At 35.8% G+C, this 20,729-nt stretch overlaps 1 protein-coding gene across 1 annotated transcript in view; it reads right to left on the bottom strand.

Annotated features, from left to right (window-relative positions):
• LOC150098405 (prostaglandin E synthase 2-like) overlaps positions 1-20,729 on the bottom strand; it is a 60,946-nt gene that overhangs the window by 21,961 nt on the left and 18,256 nt on the right. Inside the window, exons 2-3 of the mRNA XM_090405688.1 lie at positions 17,120-17,329; positions 2,239-2,344 (exon numbers count right to left, since the gene is read on the bottom strand). Of these exons, the coding sequence (XP_090261814.1) occupies positions 2,239-2,344; positions 17,120-17,329 (316 nt within the window). The remainder of the gene's footprint in view (positions 1-2,238; positions 2,345-17,119; positions 17,330-20,729) is intronic.

Here is a 20,729-nt window from a genome sequence, read left to right as displayed (position 1 = left end):
GAAGAGAGACGGCTCAAATGTGCCGCCATCTCGTGGTCCCTAACATGATATATTTAATGTCTGAAATAATGTGGGTTCTACGATTTTCTTGAGTTTACGGGACGAAAAACCCGAGTTTCCAGGAGGAAAAACCCGCTTGCCCATGCCAGAGATCGACTAACTCGGGAACCGGTCGAAAAAAGGCTTAGAAAAATTTCCTCTAGTCGCCGACTAGACTCGAAACCAAGTCTTCCTTCGTGCGGCCAAGCGCCGTGGTGTGTAAACGCCACATCCACTGAGCTATAGAGTACTCTAAAAAACAGGGCTCTGAAAATCTGCTCCAGTGAACAGGCACTGAAAGAAGAATTTAAAGTGATCAGCAATACTTTCCAAAAAAATGGGTACAGCCAAAACACTATTAACAAAATTCTCTACAAGACTTCAATAAAAAAACAACGACAAACCAGACTACAACAAAACTATAACCATTCCTTACATTAAAGGGACATCAGACAAAATAAACAGAGTACTACAAAAATACAACCTTAAAGCCACCTTTAAACCCCTTGCAAAATTAAAAAGCTTACTCAACTCATCCAAAGACACACTCCCACCCTGCTGGCCCACCATGGAGTATACCATATTCACTGCACCTGTAACATACCATATATATAGGAGAAACAGGACGCACAATTCCTATCAGACAAAAAGAACATAAACAACACATTAAATATAATAACTGGGGGAACTACGCCCCCCGATTTTCGGGCTGGTAGGTCATGACTGATTATATGCAGTTGCCGTGTTACACTACCTTTAAGAGAGAGAGAGCTACCTATCCAATGGTAGTGCAACACAAGGGCAACTCGTAGCAAAGGTGGAGGAAGCATCACACATTTCATTGCCTTCCAAAAGTCATGACCTACCAAGCTGACGTCACATCCATGACATAAAAATGTTTCAAATTTCGGCTTATCTTAAATTCCTGGAAACCTCTAATTAAAGGAACAATAAAGTAAGAAAAAATAATTTCATGAATGTATAGAGTAGATATTTATAATCCTGCATAATCATAAATAAACTAAATAAATCTTCTAACACCTTTTTATTTTATATAGAGTAGATATCAAATAACATCACATAAAAACGTGACATAAAAACGTTTCAAATTTCGTCTTATCTTTATATAGATATAGAGTAAATTATGGTGAAGCTGGCCTTTCTGATCATGCCCTGAACACTTTACACAGAATTGACTGGATAAGCACTAGTTGTCTACATCACACCAAAACATGGTATGAATGCAAATTTAAGGAAGCCTGTGAGATCATTATCAACCACCCCAATCTGAAACAATAATGAAGGTCTAAAAATCCCATACATATGGAAGGCATATACTCGACCCATGGAATCTTCCTCTCTAAGAGCAACTATAAACAGCAACTATAAACAGGACTGTAGTAAATCCAGGATCCTAAATCAAAAATAACAATTGTAATACTAAAAATAGGACATCATTGTTACCGAAAGAAAACTATCTATAAGAAAAAATGTTTATTCATGTTATCTTAAATTAAATATAATTTGATGTAATTTATATATATTTTTTTCTCACTAGAGGTCATGCCAGCAGAATAACATGTGATCAAATCATTGTTTCTCTAGCTTATGGTTTGTAATGTAACTCAGCTTGTCTTGTATATTTGTGTATGCTCCAGATGATGATCTTGATATGAAGATCAAAACGTTGAGATAATAATAAAAAGAGTTGGTTATAACATGGTTTAAAATCCATAATTTCGAAAATGAATGCTGATCACCATGTAACACTAAAAGAAAGGATGAGGAAAGAATTATTATAAATACGGCAATCCCTCAACTATTCAACCACAACAGGAGAGCAATTTTTAGGTAGAAAACTGAAGGTACAATTACAGGGTGTTGTACCAGGAGTCAGTCATACACATACCAACTCATTAACTGAAGGCTTATTAACTGAAGATCAGATAATTGAGAAATCATTGTGGCTAATATGAAAATCAGATGGACTTATGCAAAAAATTCATACATAGTTATAAATTATTAGATGTCAACAGATTCAATGCACTGATATATGGTAGCAGCAATCACAGCAAGAAGTAACCTAATCCATTCCCTATTTTTCATTAGGAGCATGTGTAATAATACACAATTTTTCTAATGACCAAGCAATAAAGAAATTACTTTTTTTTATTAAGATATAGGAGGAAAAAAACTTACTAAATCGGCCAAATCTGGACTTTTGCCTCCATGATAATCAAAATGACCTAATTTACCAACCCATTCATTCCCCAAATTGTACAATTCTTGGCGAGGATTCATATTTCTGAAAGCAAAGTTATAAAATTAACAAAAAAAAAAAACATCTCAGAAATGAAGACATTCTACTCCAAAGAGAACTATGCAAACTATCAAAAATTCATAAACAGACTTTTTTTTTTCAAGGCATACAAATAAACTTTTTTAGCTTTTTTTTTGAAGAAATCAATCATCATAATCAGAAATCATTTTGTATTTTTATTACATTTCAACATGTAGTCGTATTAATTATTGCCACAATAGAAAATGATGAACTGCATGCAAAATGTAAAATTGTGTTAAAACTGAACATAACTAATCTTCAGTATTACAAATGCCATTCCAGATTCAATTGTTTTAAGTGGTGGGTTCAGAATGATAAAAGAATGCTGAAGAAGTCTAGAAACATCTACATAAGACAATATTAGTAGGTGTAGTTGGCCATAGTGATAGCACTTCTGCTCTCCAAGCAACAGGCTATGACTTCAAATCCTACTGTGGTCATGAATGTTATTATTATTATTCATTCTTTTATCTTCATAAAAGCTAACCCAAGCTTCGAAGGAGGTGGGATTAACTTGCCTCACTCATCTACAAGTAATCCTTATAAACAAATGCAGAAATTTGTACGATCACTCTTTCTCAAACTTTGAAAAAAAAAATAAAATAAAAAAATAAAAAATCTGTATAATCTTCATTGTTAATATTAGAAGAACATGTGTTGTAAATACATAATATAAAGGCAAAAAAGTATCATTAAAATTTTTAATTGAAATCCAATGTAGAAATTGCAGCACTTAGTGCTGAACTCTGTAAAATTATAAGGTGCAATGTCACACAAGATGTTTAATGTATGTATAAATATTTTAGCAATCAATAAATTATCATTATTATATTATTACTACTATTATTATCCTCAGACCTCTGTGGAGTCAAAGACTCATCATGGGAGGTCCTGTCATACTGTTCCTTAAATACATTCTACTCTGCAGACACCACACTCTCAGGCAATGTATTCCAATCAATCATTCTCCATGCATTAGGTGGGAGATCGATTTCATTGCCCAGTGTTAGACCACTGCCTGCTTATTGGAGGTCTGAAGTGGCTTGAAAAAGTTCCGTGTTTGGTTTCTAGAACAGGGTTTTTGGACTGTGCAAAAATAAATTTAAAAAATACAAAAAAATCTAAAAAACTGGTAAAAATAGAAAAAAAATCCTTAGCCCACTCATAGTACAAATTTGCACAATCAAATTCCTGTCATGTACCCTCAAGGGGTGTACAGGATATGATAGTACTACATGAAAAATTTACATCGTTACTAACTTCCTATCTACAATTTTCCTCCAAATCAGTCTGTTACTTGTCAAGACTCCAACATTATCAGATCTTATATTTCTATCGTCTAAGGCAGCACTTCCCAAACTGCGGGCCGCGGCCCCCTTGGAGGCTGTAGGTTTTGTTGAGGGGCCCCATGAAATAATGAAAACAAATTTAAAATGTTTTAAGACTTAAGTAGATTTTTTTTATTTTAAAAGAAATGTATTTAACTTTTATTATTTCGCCTGCGTAATTAATCGCGTCCATAGCGCAACTGGAAGAACGACCGCACATTGCGCCCTTTGATTGGAATAGACCTAAGTTCGATTCTCGTCACGACGGGAGGAATCCTTATCTGGACGATTTCAATCGAAGGTGAGTTAGCCGATCTCATAGGGAGGTAGCAGGGTTTTTTCTCCTGGAAACTCGGGTTTTTCATCCCGCATACAGACAAATCGGCCCTTCAGAACACATGCAATTTACAGACAAAAAAATACTAGTTGTGGTGGGCGATACATGGCATTGATGGAGATGATTTGCAGTAGAAGTTCGATGTAGTTGAGACAGTTGTAGGCATCCTCCCGCGATGAGTCTTCGGACTCCTTGGAGGTGTCAGGAATAATAATAATAATATTTCTTTTTTATTATTTTTTATATTTTAATGGAAAAATTCACACATTAATGTTAGTTCACAAACTTTGCTTCCTGCGTATTTCGGCGCTTAATGAATATTAGTAAATATTGCTTATTCATATGTTTCATTTCAAAGCAATGGTTAATTGTATTTACTTCGAATGCTCTCCAGGGAAGCTCCAAATCTTCCTGTCCCTTTCATCATGTTGGTAGTCAGGGACTGTTGATATTGACTTTATATACATATCAAAACTCGTTTTATATTATCACTGTCATCCGAGCTAGTTTTCTGTCACCAATAAAAGTTTCGCATATACTTCACACATGAAAAGCTTAAACAAGTTCATGTGGGGAGATAGTAACTCGCTTGCAGTGGTAAACAACGCCCCCTCCCTAACAGCCACTATACTGCAGAGGCAATAAAAACAAGTACTTTTATTATGCCAGTGAATAAGGTATGAGGAGTCTGTGTAACATATTTCTCAACAAATAGTGCAATTAGAGACAACTGGGATAAAAACACACTAATTAATGAATCACATGTCCCCTCATACAGAAACTATGCTGTATAGACTGAAACAAAACCATATGTTGCATGGGCAAACACCGTATCTAACTAAAAACTATTCTTATTAATTAGATGTGTGTGAGTTCGATATCCGAAGGCAGCAATAAAATTCAACCGAACGTGTTAAAATTCGTAAAAGTGTTAAAACTAAGTAATATATATATATATATATAATGAATGTTATGGCAGTTTCACATATGGAATTCGGTTGAAGAGAGTTAGCATTTCAACTCAATTGTCAGCTATGCTTTTATCTTTCGGTTGCACGATCTTTTGATAATACCGCACCAATCATATGCACGATTTAATAACTTGCCTTTGCTGTCTGTTTCGCGTTAGGCTTAATTACCGTAAAGGGAGAAAAGTCACAAAAGAGAAAAATGTTCCTGGTCTGGAGATTCCCTTGTCCAGGTAATATTCACTAATTTCATATTATCAGTCTGTGGTGTGCCAGTATCGGTAAGTGGTGATATTATTTGATCTATTCTACATTAAAAAATTTAACCCTGAGATAGATAAGTGGCTGATAAAAAATAAAAAAAAAAATCCCACGAACAATCAGAAGAAGCAGAAACAGACTCAAAAAAAAAGGGGCAGTATTTCATATTTTACCAGAACAGCCTGCATCGTCTTCAGAACCAAACGGTAAGAGGCAAAAAAATGTAATACATGCATTTGATTTTTGCAATATTCGCTGTGTATGTTTTGTATTGAATATAAATACAATAAATATTATAATAATATATCTCTCTATTACGATTTTTTTTTCGAGGAGGGGGGGGGGGCATGAAATATTTTAATTTTTGCAAAGGGGGCCCTGACATCCAGAAGTTTGGGAAGCACTGGTCTAAGGCACTTTGTACACCGTATCAATACACCTATATCTTGGTCTTCCTCTGGGTCGTTTTCCTGCCAACCTGGCAGAGAACACTTGTTTTGCTATTCTTTCCTCGCCCATTCTGTTTAAGTGACCATACCACCCTAATATCCTTGTTTTTAATATGATATTGCCATTGATGCCATCTGTTCATGCCTCTAACCTTTCTCAGGACTCTCATATCTGCAGTCTCTAGTCTTTGGTCAAGTGTTTTACTTCTGACCCAGCTCTCAGATCCATAAGTTAAAACTGGTTTGAACACTGTCTTGTATACAGCTAATTTGGTGTTCTGACTAATTTCTCTCTTATTCCATATGAATTTATTCAATTGACTTCCTACCATACCAGCTTTGTTGATTCTGTTGTCTATTTCTATATTTAATTTATCATCTTCACTAAAAATCGTGCCTAAGTAGCTGAAATGTTTTACTTGTTTCACAGGTTTTCCATTCACAACACAGTTGACATTTTCAATGATTCTGCCTATTTTCATTGTCTTTGTCTTTTTATTGCTGATCTTTATACCATATCTATTACAACAGTTATTCAATTTAGAAATTTGTACTAAAGGTTTGCAAATAACCTTTCGTGGAATGGAGAAACATAAAACCCTTCTTCTCACTCCTTTGCTACACCCTTCCCTATATAACTTCCAGTGATGACCTCGTTTTTCTCTCATCTCACACCATTCTTTGATAAATATCTTCAATATTAACCTGATAAGAACCCCTTACCAACTATCGTATGTCTCTATCATATCAGCCCTTCTCCTCTAGACTCGGTAAACTGCATCTTCTCAACCTTTCATCATAATTAACATTCCATAGACCAGAATACACCTTAGTCAATCACCTCTGGACCCTTTTCCAATACTTCATCCTTTTGAAAACCATGTGACCAAATCTGTACAGTAGTCCATATGTGGAATAATCAAGGCCCAGAATCTCCTTACTTCTACAAGTCAGTGCCCACTGCATCATAACCAGAATTTGTTGTTCTCACAATTTCAGATCCCTATTCACCATCACACCCAGATCTCTTATTTCCTCCACCTCCTCCAATATATTCCCTCCAGGTGTATACTACTCTTCATCCCATTCTGTTTTTCTAATTTTTAAACCTTATACTCACCAACATTGAACTGTCAATCCCACTCCCGAGCCCATTCACCCAGCTTATTCAAGTCCTCTTGTAAAATTACAACATCCAATGGGGATATTCAGTTGTTTGCATCATCTGCATACTGAATATCCCCATTCGAACCCTCCCGAATATCACTAAAATAGAAGTTAAACAGATAGCCCTAAAACAGATCCTTCAAGCACACTACTAGTGACTTTCCTCTTCTGGATATTGCTCCCCCCATACACAACTTGCTGATACTCATCAGACAGCCAATCACCAATCCAATGCAGTACTCTAATATCCAACCTCATCCATTCTAATTTTGCTATTAACTTATCATGTAGCAATTATCAAAAGGCTTTGTAAAATCTAAGTATGCTAATGAGCATCCATCTCCCTTGTTCAATGCACCAATCACCCTTATTGTAAAAAAAGCAAGCAGATTACTAAAACATGACCTTTCTTTAGCAAATCCATCTGTCCATCAAAACGAATATCAATATTTCCAACCCAATTCTGAATCCTGGTTTTCACTAACCTCTCTAATACTTTAACCATGTTCATGAATGTCATTAGGTGGCAGACAAATTAAAAAAAAAGTTTCATGTTTGGTCTTTAGGGCAGGGTTCTTCCCAAATCTTATCCTTAGCCCAATCACTAGCATGTGACAGGTTTACTTGACTACTTTTCATGAGCAAGATTCAAGAAAAAAGGCCTTTCATATGAGGAAATAAAGTCACTATAATGAAACCAAATAACAATGTTCCTGAAAAAATACCATTATTTTTCAGGAAATAACAACATATACTAAAATATTACTTATAAAAATTTTAATGAATACTTTCCTATATTTCTACACCATTACATTCCCATTATCAGGTATCACAAAAAATGATGACATATGCATGCGGGCACTAACATTGGGCAAATGAGGCTGAAGAAAGGTAACCAAAGTTGGGCCTAGAGTTCTAAATGCCCTTCCCCCCTAGTGGGCTAAACTTGGTAGTCTTGACCGTTGAGCTGAAGATTAATGCTTTCCAAATTTGGAACAGCCGTATGCACCTAAATTTGTTGAGGTTTGAAAAGTTTTTCATGGCCAAGGCAGATATGAGAAACAGTCTTTCATATTTGTATTTGCTGTGGTATAATAGAGTGGCCTTCTTCCGGCACATCCTGTAGTAGGTGGCATGGTCCGCAAGCCCTGAGTGGCTGTATTGGTTGAACTGGATGTAGTCATTGTGTTTAGAAATTCTGAAATTGGCTGTCCTGCCTGATTGGATATTTGGCCATAGCAGGATAGTTTGCAACTGCAAGGGACCTGTTAGATACTTGACAAGTCTAGGGAATGTGGCTGGTCTTTGGTGGAGCAGATAAGGGATGCCAATTTTCTATGTGGTCTGTAAGTGGTTGTAAGGTTGTATTTCCCTAAGAATTTTGCCAATTTTTCAGATGTGCCAAATATATGGAATATATTTGGCACATCTGAAAATTTGTGTATGTGTTCATATATTTGGAATGAACACATATGCTACCTGTATGTGTTCATTCCAAATTGTGAGCAGAACACATACACCACCTGTATGTGTTCTGCACTGAAGGTGGAGGTATTATACCCTGATAAGTTTAGAATGTCATGATTCTATTTATCATTGTATAACAGAGTATAAACTATATACAATGCTTACTGAAAATACTTGTTATCTGGGTAATAGTAATGTGTATACTTTAATATCAAGTGTATTAACAAGAAAAAGAAAGGAAGAAATTGCAAAATATCAAAAGGAAGTGTTATATGCTGGTGTAAAAAGGAAAAACTTGTTTACTTTAAGAAAAGGAAAGAATATTTAAGAAAGTATGCTAAAGTTATAAGTGATAGTAATGCTTAAATTTTGGTCAAATTGTTTTTTATTTATAAAACAACATAAGGAAAAATAATCAAGAAAATGATATGTTTACGTATGCTCTAAGAGAGGACGGGGGAAAAGCAAACCGTTACCCCATACAGTCCCGTGTCAGCAGAGAGCGAGAAGTGGGAGAATCAGATGCTGTGACGTCACAAGCATGTTCGCGTCTCGGGTGAACGGCCAAGTTTACGGTAGCGACCGATAGGAGAGTGATATAAAAGGGTTGGAATTCCCCCCCCCCTCGAGGTCTTTTGGTCTTAGTCCTGTGTTCCTGAGTTGTGCCCCTAAGATTCTCGTGGATGTCCTGGGTTTTTTTACCTTGTGGTCGGTCACATATCTAGGTGCCGATTCCCTCACTGGCATGCGGAAGGAACGGTTGTTGGCGAAGATCCTGATTCCAAACTTCCACCAAATAGTAGCAGGCTATACAGCATGAAGTGCCTGAGAACGTTCGTACCTGAAGTGCTAAGAAATTAGAGGTCCGTGAAGAAGATCGCGTTGCGATATCGTCGATTGGAAGGAAAGAAAACAAAGCATATAGATAAGTAAAATTTTGTTCTCTGATTTGTGTGTGAAAGCAAAATCTAAGAATTGTAAAAGAATTAATCAGCGAAGAACTCTAAGAATAGTTAAATATAAGTACTGTAGGAAAGTGATTAATTTGATTTAAAGAAAGTATTAAATGAATAGGCACTGTGTGGTTGAAAATTGTTAAACTTGTTCAAGAATATTATAATAGAAATTTGATCTTTGGAGTGAATGCTTAAAAAATAAAATTGTTAATTCAAAAATTAGTAGTGTATAAAGGATATTTTGTATGGAATAAAAAAGGTTAATTGAATGGTGCCTGTATGATCCTTTGTGACTAAGAGTGTACGATTTTCCCATAGCATGTGTATGAATTAAGAGCTTAATCTCACATAGAATTATTGTAACAAAGAACCCAGAGGCAATTATTATGAGGACTTTAGGACAAAGGAAAACAAGTGTGTGGAATATTATGAGTAATCTGATGAAATGTGTATTACATTAATGTCTGCTTATAAAAGGAATTATAAGATTGTATCTAGAGTGAGGATATAAAATTAGGGAATTATAAGATTGTATCTAGAGTGAGGATATAAAATTAGGGAATTATAAGATTGTATCTAGAGTGAGGATATAAAATTAGGGATTGTTTAATTAAGGTTCATAGCGTTAAATAGTTGTATCAGCAGAGATATACAAGGCTTATTGAAACTTAGTGTGAATTTCATTTGAGTGACTTAGTACTGTTAGACTTGATTTAATTCTTAACCCTTATTGGATGAAAATACAATACTATTTACTTTGTAAATAGTATTGTATGTCTTATGTTAAATAAATGTTTGCTATTCTTTAATTAAATCCTGTGTCTGTATGGAATTTAATGCACCACTTGTGAAATAATATGAATCTAAGCGGGGAACTCATTCAGTGTAAATATTCGGTCATGATTGTAATTATTTGTGATACTTTGGCAAAGCTCTCTACCAACTTCTTGATTAATATTTCTAAGGGTCCTAAGTGGCGCAGTAAAAAATAAATATTCTTAGACTTAACGAGAGGTTGGTTAGGAAGAATCATCCACATAGGTTTTGGCTCGGCCCTCGGGCTATTCCTTTGTGAACCAGAGACCACGTGTCACACGTAAGAGATCCCTTTGAGGTTAAATAACTAAAAATATATGAAAGAAGGGACATAACAGATGGGAGGGAGTTGTGGTTAGGGTTTTAATATTGTTTTTTATTTTTTTGGGGGGTTATAGCCATTGGCTAAGAAAGTGTTGAGAATATGGTCAAGTTCAGTAGTTAGGGCACTGTTATCAGAAGTGATTAATTTTGCCCTGTTATATAGAGTTTTTATGTCTGAGTAGTTAGCCTAGTGGCTTTGCGCTACGCAACCATATGCCTGGGGAGGGGGCAGTCCTAGGTTCAATTCTCATCGCTGACGTGAGGAGCTAAAGGATCTTCCTCAGCCATAGCCAAGTTAGCCGGTCTTGGTCGTGGACAGCAGGGTTTTTTTCATCCAGTTTATCTGGGGTTTTTCATCTTGCAAGCAGGCAAACCAGCCCCATGAACATACAGGGATACATTCAGGAATACTTAGAGGCATAGGGGTGACCATCCTATCCTTGTACTTTGGTTAAGAAATCCAAGCATGCTTGGAAGGTTGTGGGCCTTAAAGTAATGTCCCATTCAAAGCCATTGGGATAGGATATATAGTTTTTATAATTGCATATTGTTGGGGGGGGGGATGAATGCTGGTGAATGTATCTACCTGTATGTGTTCTGTAAATGGAGAATGCCACGGATCCATCAGGCTAGCATGTAATCAGAATGAAAGAAATGAGACACTTGCTGTTTTCCTTTTCTAAGGTAAACTGGATCCTGGGGTGTGTTAGACATTGTGGAGTGTATCCAGGTCATGTGGCCAAATGGAGAATCCATCATTTATCTGGCTACACTACATAGATGATGTGGGGCAGAGTTTAAAGCTTTTTTTTCAAGTCTCTATGAAGAAGTTGGATCAGGGATGGAGCCTATGGCTGTCCCCTCCTATTTTTTTGTAGAATTTTCCTTACCAAACGAAATATGGTTTGGATGAGGTATAAGGTATCTTTGAATGGGACATTAGTGAATAAAGAGGAGACATCAAAACTGACAATTATGTCAATGTGTTGGAGTGTGAGATTTTCTATACTGGCTTTAAAGTGGGCTGAGTTTTTTTATGTGTGAAGGTGTGTTGACAGTATACTGTGTGAGCACTTTGGCTAAATGTTAGGCAAATTTTCATGTGGGTGAATCAATGCCATCCACAATGGGATGTATGCCACATTCTGTTTATAGATTTTTAGTAGTCTATATATCTACTGGTTTAGTTAGTTTGTGACTTCCACAAGCCAAGAGGTAACCTTTTTTTAAGGAGTCTATGAAGTATTCTGATCTGCATACTGGTGGAAACATAGTCTAGAGGAGGGAGGGAGGTAGAATGATCTAGAAGTATGGAGGCAGGCATACCTGTGTAATCTAATTGGTTTAAAACCATAGTGGCATTTCCCTATCTGCTTTAGTAATTACTATTCTGTTGTTGTTTTTAATTTCTTGCAGAGCTTCAAATTCTTTCCTTGAGAGATTGTGTTTTGGTGGTTTAGCAGAAGTGAGTACACTGGCTACGTCCAGCCTGATATTGTTGGCAATATGGTTGGAAAGGCTGAGGATACCTCATTCTACTTGGATCTTCCTGAAAAATTATAGTTATGAGTAACCAACATATAAGTCTATCAACCAGCATCACTGCGAATCTTTTAAAATCATGAATGATTTTTATATGATGCTTCCCAATGAGCATAACTTGTGGGCTCTGACATACAGTCCAGTGTTTGTATTAATATATCAAATACAGTGACACATGTTAGCAATATCCCTGTTATCTTAAGATCAACAATTTATCAGTGACAGAGGTCAAGATGTCTGTTGATAGATAGTATTTAAGAAGCTGCAAAAAAAAAGTGGTCTTCAAAATAGCTTTGAGATTTTCTACTTGCACACAATGAGCCTTATAGGTTCCCCCCCTCAAATGAATGTGAAATACCATAAAGTGATATGGATGATAAACCACAGTTTCTTCCCAGAAACTCTGATTTATCATCCATATCAAGAGAAAACCTGACCAGAATTAGACAATTTACAGGAAATAATAATAATCCAATAAGCAATGCTTACCATCTTATTCTGCCAAATTAAAGTTATGGAAACATTGATATTTGGCAGGGATGAATTGTAAAGATCTAAAAAAATATCAGCATAACATGTTGGGGAAATAAAAAAATAAATATATTTCTATTTTTATGTATATATATATATAATATATATTTATATTCCTATTATGCTGCCAAAGACATCCTTTAAAATAAATAAATAAATAAAAACTGTAGCACAGTTGGAAGAATGATGCCTCAACTGCAAAAGACCTAGATTTGATTTTCATCATGAAAAATATGAGATTTTTCAACACTGAGGGCGAGTTAGCTAATCTCATGTGAGGGTAAAGTCTCATGAGTTTCCCTCCTGGAAACTCATGTTTTTCATTGATCAAAACAGAAATCAGACAGAGACCACAACATAACTGACAGACAAGAATATTATGTGGTGGATGGTAAAGGGATTATGTAGTGTGGTATGGAGTGGTCCCCAGAAATGTGTCTTCAAAATCCAAGGAGATGTCATGTAATAAGATTAATAATAAAATAAAATCAGTTTATAAAGTTTCGATAGCTTTCAATACATAGAGAACTTTTTCGAACAGTAATCCAATTCACAAAAAAGTTGAAATTTATAATACAATGAAAGTAAACAGCAGCATTACAATAAATGTGTCATTTAACATCTTTCCCCAGCAACTCCAAATAAAATATCAAAGCTCAGCTTATTTAGTGAGAATTTTACAAAACTTTGTGGCATAACAAGGACAGCTTCATCGCTGAACAGTATGTATGTATTATGATTAGAACCTACAGCATTTCAGTGATAAATGAAAGGTGTTGACTCATTTTTCAAAACCAGCAGTTGATGTATACAATATATACCCTGATTTTTAAAGATTTTCTGATTTCAAACACACTATAAACTTATAAGAAACTACAGGAATAATCTGTTATAGTGAATTTGAGTTCTGGTTGGTATACAAGATAAATACGAGGAGATGGGAAAATATTTCATTAGGTTCACAATTCTCTACTAGTTTCATATACCTTTTGGTAAGCTTCTTCAGAGAATATTCAAAGTTAAAAGGGATGACAAAAGAGTTAATTAACTATGATAGAATCACAGATTTTGGGAAAGGATCTAAAACAAATAATGAATATATGTTATATGTTAATTTAATGCATTAACTTGTATGCATTCAACATGTCAATCATGTTAACCACAGGAGCTTCATAACACCTGCCACCTATTGGTAGCAGGTGTTATGAAGTTCCTCTGGTTAACATGCTGTAAATGTTTTTAAATAGCAATATTCCTTACAAATTGTATTAAACATATTTATATATCAGGGGCAAATATTCCGGGTGTGCTAGGTGTACAATGCTCATCCAGAAATATCAATATCACTGATATTATCGATATTATATTTTTGCATTTATTCCCGTTAAAGACCCCCCCCCGAGTTCCAGATTGGTAGGCCGGTTCTCCTTGAATTCTGATGACTCGACACTCAGGGTAGCCCCTGAATTTCAAAAGTTTCAAAAAACGTGACATAAAAAGGCTTATCATTTTATATATATATAGGATAAGGATTTGGTTCCCTGATGATGGCAATTTGACTTACAAAATATTGGAAGTACTGATTAAATTTATTTTAGTTAATATAGTTTGCCGGCCTGGTTGGCTGAGTGGTTAGCATATCCTCTCTCCAGCCAAAAGGCTGTGGGTTTCAAATCCTGCTGTGAGCATAGATGTTTGTGATTGTGAAAATACTAGTGATGGTAGTGGGTGGTAGATAGCATTGGTGTAAATAATGATGGTAGTGGGTGGTAGATGGCATTGGTGTAAATAATGATGGTAGTTGCGGTTCATTGTAGTTAGTTGATTGAGTGGTGGAGACAGAGTTATACAATAGGTGCCCTCCCTTGATGAGTCATTGGACTCCCTGGAGGTGTCACGTAGTAATAATAATAAATATTAGTCTACATTGTAATTTCCTTAAAAAAAATACAGTTATGAACAGCCAACATATAATCATTACCACCAGATGTGAAGTTTGTGGATGTGTGGAGTAATCTGATGGATGAAAGGACTTAAAGGATGGAGGACAGGGCAAGTAATAATGGGATACTTCAACTACTATTCAGGTAATTATTTTTTAATAACTGCATAAATTCCATTTCCTTCTGTTCGTGTGTCTTTTTGTCTTTCCAACACAGACCAGAAGAAGGACCAGACACATGAGCAGAAGTAAAGAGAATTTATGCAATTACTACAGAATAACTATCTGAAGTGGCATGTGATGGAGGATAACAGTTGTTCGCATGTTAGATCTAGTATTCAGAGGATCTGTCTATAACACGTTCTGTCAACTGCTGTGAGTAATCATGCAGTCTTGACCAATGAGTGGGCTAAACATGTGGAATTTTCAGTTAAGAAGGGGTATATAAAGAGTTTTTTCAGTATGCGACTAGTAAAAGGAAGAATAATAATTAACTAATGCTGATTAAAGGAAGGTTATTGAAGCAGACAAAACAACTCTGCAAGGGTGTGTCATCCAAGTAGAGATACTGCAGTAACAAGAGTGGCAAGGGCTGATGTGGAAATATGATAAACTGGAGATGCATTCAATATTACAGATCCTTGATGTAAATACAACTATGGGAAGTGCTTATTTCCAACTGTGAAAGGTTTTGGATGGTTCTGTAAATGGTCTGGGGTGCATTCACATGGCATGGTTTGGGTCCACTTGCTGTATTGGAAAGCAAAGTGGATGCTGCACATTATCTTTCAATCATAAGTGATCATCTTTATCCTGTGCTGACACGCTTTTCCACTTTTCTAGTACCTAGCCAGCCACGTTTCAACAGGATAACATTCCCATTCATCGAACAAATGTGGTTTGCGGAACATGAAGGTGAAGTGTCCTGTCTGCCATGGCCATCCTAATTGCCAGATTTAAATCCTATAGAACATTTATAGGGCATTGTGGAGCAAGCTTTTGGTAACATTTCCCACCTCCAAAGAACAAAAGCGAATTGATTCAGTTTCTATTGGATGAATGGTAAAATTAATCCTGTTGAGCTCCAAGCATTACTGACAAAGTCTCTCCCTTGAATACTGGCTATACTAGATGCCCACAATGGACCAACGCCACATTAGTGAAATGTGTCACTGTTTCCATTTTTTGTCCATTACCTGTGTGTATTGATTCATTGGCTATCATCACCCTCCTCATGACAGAAGACTTGCAATCTTCACATTCTAGCTCTTCATTTTTGCTTCATTTAACCACTCCTTTTCATCCTCCCTCATAGAATACTTCTTGCTTCTCAGATCATTTGTGCCAATCAAGACAATTCTTTCATTTTATCTTTTTGTATCCGGATGGCATGACTAATATCACCGATTTTAGCACCAGGAAAACATGATTTTGTTACACTTTCATTAAGGTACTCCTTTGATCATTGAGTCATAAGGTTAAGCCTGATCATAAGGTTAATAGAGAGGACATAGTGGTCTTGCATCATGCAATGAAATTCATCCCTCACCTAAAGACAATCACTAACATCCATGCCCATGAGGCTGAAGATTTGTGGGATACAGAAATTGGCTGATTGAGAGAAAAGGGAAGAAAGAAGAAAATGGTCTTGCATCATGCAATGAAATTCATCCCTCACCTAAAGACAATCACTAACATCCATACCCACGACAGGCTGAAGATCTGTGAGATACAGAAATCAGCTGATTGAGAGAAAAGGGAAGATATGATTAGACACACAAAATTTACTTACAGGGTTTTATAGGATTGATGTAGTGGATAATCTTTTTCAATGCATGACTAGTAGTGGGGGGGACTGGATGGGGGGTCATCATTGAAAATTAAGTAAACATGTGGTAAACAAGAGCATGTGAGGACCAAGAATTCATGCTTGGACAGTGAAATGAGTAGAAGGGTTGCCAGAGAGTTGTGGGTGCCTTGTTGATAAATTGAGTTCAAAGTGAAATATATATGATAGTTATTATACAAACTTTAGCTATTGCTTGGTGAAATGTTTAGGAAGTCTCTCAATGAGACTGCAGATCCTGTGGAGGATGCCTGTGATAATAATAACCACCAGTTATTAAAGATAGTTTAATAATGCACAAGTGATAGATATTTACTCAGCAGCAATTATTATATAGCCCAGAATTCCTGTACTAGAGATGAAACACAGAACTTTTTTCAAGCTACTTCAAGCCTTCAGTGAAGGGACATGATAGTCTTGCATCATGCAATGAAATTCATCTCTCACCTAAAGAAAATCAATAACATCCACGCCCATGACAGGCTTCAAATTCGTAGCCTATTGGTTGAAAAGCAGATACACCAACCACTCAGTGACCAGGCTAGCATATTAGATGTATAAATCTGTGGCTTGGTGAAAGAAGTACAAATGTCAATTTTTATCAAACTGAGATATATGCATTTCAAACTTCTGTTGAACAGTTATCATTAAATAGCTTTTTTTTTTTAAAAAAAAAACTTTATATCTAGTTAATTCTGAATGAATTTATTTCCTCAAAACTTGTTGCACCAAGCCAGAGATATAATACTGACTACAGCTAAGTAAATATCTTACTATACTCAGAACAGAATAGAAGATACGTTACCTGTTCCTCCATTTATTAATTAAATAGAACACCAAAGATCTTCCATATAGAGTAAACGTAGCAGGAACAAAACGAATGATCGTTTTACAAGCACCCCTCATTGAGAAATATGCAAATGCCTCTACTGATTCCCTCCATGTTCCGTATATATTAGCTTTTATGCACTTTACTAATTTTTTGTCAACCCATTTACGTCCTACTCTTTCTTTTCTATCAAAAGTAGTGAAAAATAATTATTCAGAATATCAGTATAAATGACAGGAATATTAATTTATCATGATGAATATTTATTTATACAAAGAAATTAAATAACAAGTATATGAAAGGTAGAAAACAAATAACAGCTCTCTTAAAACTACAACTGAACAAAGTATTTTTTACCTAAAAAGGATAGCTGGCAATTAAGATTTAAGATATAATATCTAATAAATTGCAGACCTCCTTAATGAACAACCTTCAATAAAAATATTTTACTAATTGTAGGAAAAACTATTCCATTCTGTTTTCAATTAATTGTGTAAAATCAAATATGTAGTGTGTTATTGTGTTTTTCATCAATGTATTGTATTTGGCCTCATCTTGTATCATTGTATATTGAACAAATTTTATATTTCAAATAAAAGATTTTCCTGGGAGCTCACAGCATATATTTGCATATGATGCTATAAGTTAAATTAAAGATGCCAAGAAATTATATTCTAGTTTAATCCTTATAATATAGCAGACTTGCAATCTTTACTTCCACACTCGGGGTGCTTAAGGGTCAAAGCTGTATAACTGAGAGGAGACCTCCACATAGCCTTTAAAGGAATGCGGAGAACCGACCAGGGCTTCTGACCTAATGTCCAATCCTCACCTTCTCATGGTGCACCCTGTTGGGTATCTACTTTGATACTGAACGAACGAGGATGGGCTGGCAATTTGGGATTTAGCCGACCAAATTGTATTCTTATTGGTTAAACCAAAATAAAAAATGATGGTACAACATGACAAAATTTCATGCCGGCTGGGGCGTCGCCCGGTTAAACAAGGCCCCCGTTGTTTTCGCCAGGGAACCAGGGCGAACAGCGAAAAGTCAGCTACTGGAACAAATCTGAAAACAAACCCCAACTCAACATCACCAGAGTTAAAGATCGGTACTATCAACGTAAGAAGCCTGAATGGCAAAGAAATGGAGCTAGCTGAGGAATTAGATAAGTACCAGATCGACATAATAGGGGTGACTGAAACAAAAAAGACCAAAACTGGTGAGATCTTTCTGAGCAATAAATACAAAATGTTATATTCAGGCAATAACAATCAAGGAAAAGAAGGAGTAGCCATAGTATTCAACACAAAATACGAGGCTAATCTTCTTGAATGGCAGTCAGTCTCAAGTAGAGTAATGTGGGCAAATATAAGAATGGGGAACTGGACAATGAGACTTATTTGTGCCTATGGTCCCACAGAAGGTTCTACTAAGGTAGAAGTGGAGGAATTTTTTGAGGCTTTAGAAAAAGCAACTGACACAATGAAAAAGGAAAAGTTGGTCCTTGTTGGGGATCTAAATAGTAGAGTAGGAAATGATTGTGAGACATACAAAAATATTTTGGGAAAATTTGGAGAAAAGAGCAAAGCTAATAATAATGGCAAATATCTGTTGGATTTCTGCTCAGGACATGGACTGGTTATTACTAACACCATGTTCCAACATAAAAATGTGCACAAATTCACATGGAGAGAAGAGGCTAGGAATAAGAAAAGTCTCATTGACTATGTTATTGTTGATAGTGATGTTTTCTCCCTGGTGCAGGACACCAGAGTGTACAGAGGATTTGAAATTGGAAGTGATCACTATTTAGTCTTGAGCAGGATAAAATTGAATTTCATATTGAAAAGAATAACATGTAAGAAAGTTTTAAAGCGAATAAAAGTTGAGCAGCTCTCAGATGTAAACTGTAGACTAAAATACAGAAATATTATTGAAAAGAAAATGAAAGAGTTTGAGAACAGGAATCAAACCTTGGAGATTCAGTGGCAAACTCTGAAGGAAACATTGATTGATTCTGCCAGAGAGGCATGTGGTGAGGTTGTGTGCAAAGATAAAAAAAATCAGAACTCCCTGGTGGACACAGGAAGTTAAAGAGGCAGTGAAGGAAAAGAAGAAAGCATATCAAAAGTTCCTGGCAAATAAGTCAGCTTTTACTCTTACAGAATACAGAGACAAATGTAAGAAAGCTAAACAGTTTGTAAAACTAGCTAAACAAAAGTCATGGGAGGACTTTGGCAAGAATATAGAAAATAAATATCAAGAAGGTGGCAAAATATTCTGGAGGTTGTTGAAGAAGCTTAGGAATGGAGGAAAGAGTGCTGTGAAAGGAATTAGAGATGATAAAGGTGAAATGAAAACAGGAGAAAAAGATATCCTTGAAGTATGGAGTAATTACTTTGAAAAACTGCTAAATGAAACAAGCAGTGATGACAGCACAGTGATAAAAAACACTGATCAGGCACGCATTCAGGAATACATATCCATACTTGAAGTAGAAAAAGCCATTAAAGGCTTGAAATGTGGAAAGGCAGCAGGAGTAGATGATATTCGACCAGAAATGCTGAAGTATGGTGGTATAAGAGTCTTACAGTGGCTGCACTGCATAGTTCAGAAAGCCTGGACAGAGGGACGAATTCCCGATGATTGGAGTAGAGCTCTCATAGTACCCATATATAAAAAGGGAAATAAAACTGAATGTGAGAATTACAGAGGTATTTCCCTACTGAGTGTTCCTGGCAAGATCTATGCAAGTATACTTGAGAAACGGTTGAGAAGAATTGTGGAAGAAAAGCTTGGTGAAGAACAAGCTGGATTCAGGCCAAATAGAGGCTGTCAGGATCAGATCTTCACTTTACGACAAATAGTCGAGAAAGCATGGGAATATAACAAAGATCTGTATTTAAGTTTTGTCGATTTGGAAAAGGCATATGACAAGGTGCCAAGAGAGAATCTATTCAATACGCTGCAGTTATATGGTGTCAATGGGGCATTATATCAAGCAATACTTAGTCTTTATTTGAGTTGTGAGTCAGCAGTTAGAATTGAAGGAAGTACAGGAAGATGGTTTAATGTTAAATCTGGTGTGAGACAAGGATGTACATTATCCCCTCTGTTATTCATTATCTATATGGATCACATTATGAAGGAATGTGGTATTAAACCTGATATCAAAATTGGAGATGTTAATGTCAGCTCTTTGCTTTATGCGGATGATGTTATACTTCTAAATAAATCCGCTACAAGTCTGCAAGATTCTCTGACTAAATTGAATAGCTGTTGTAATAGATATGGTATGAAGGTCAGCAATAAAAAGACAAAGACAATGAAAATAGGCAGAATCATTGAAAATGTCAACTGTGTTGTGAATGGAGAACCTGTGGAACAAGTAAAACATTTCAGCTACTTAGGCACAATTTTTACTGAAGATGGTAAACTAAATATAGAAATAGACAACAGAATCAGCAAAGCTGGTATCGTGGGAAGTCAATTGAATAAATTCATATGGAATAAGAAAGAAATTAGTCGGAACACTAAATTAGCTGTATACAAGACTGTGTTCAAACCAATTTTAACTTATGG

Source organism: Typopeltis vanoorti, chromosome 15 (genome assembly GCF_054136105.1).
Source record: "Typopeltis vanoorti isolate ZY-2024b chromosome 15, IOZ_Tvanoo_1.0, whole genome shotgun sequence".
Lineage (NCBI taxonomy): Eukaryota > Metazoa > Arthropoda > Arachnida > Uropygi > Thelyphonidae > Typopeltis > Typopeltis vanoorti.
Note: the sequence above shows the minus strand (reverse complement) of the source record. Positions and strands in the feature narration are given on the sequence as shown.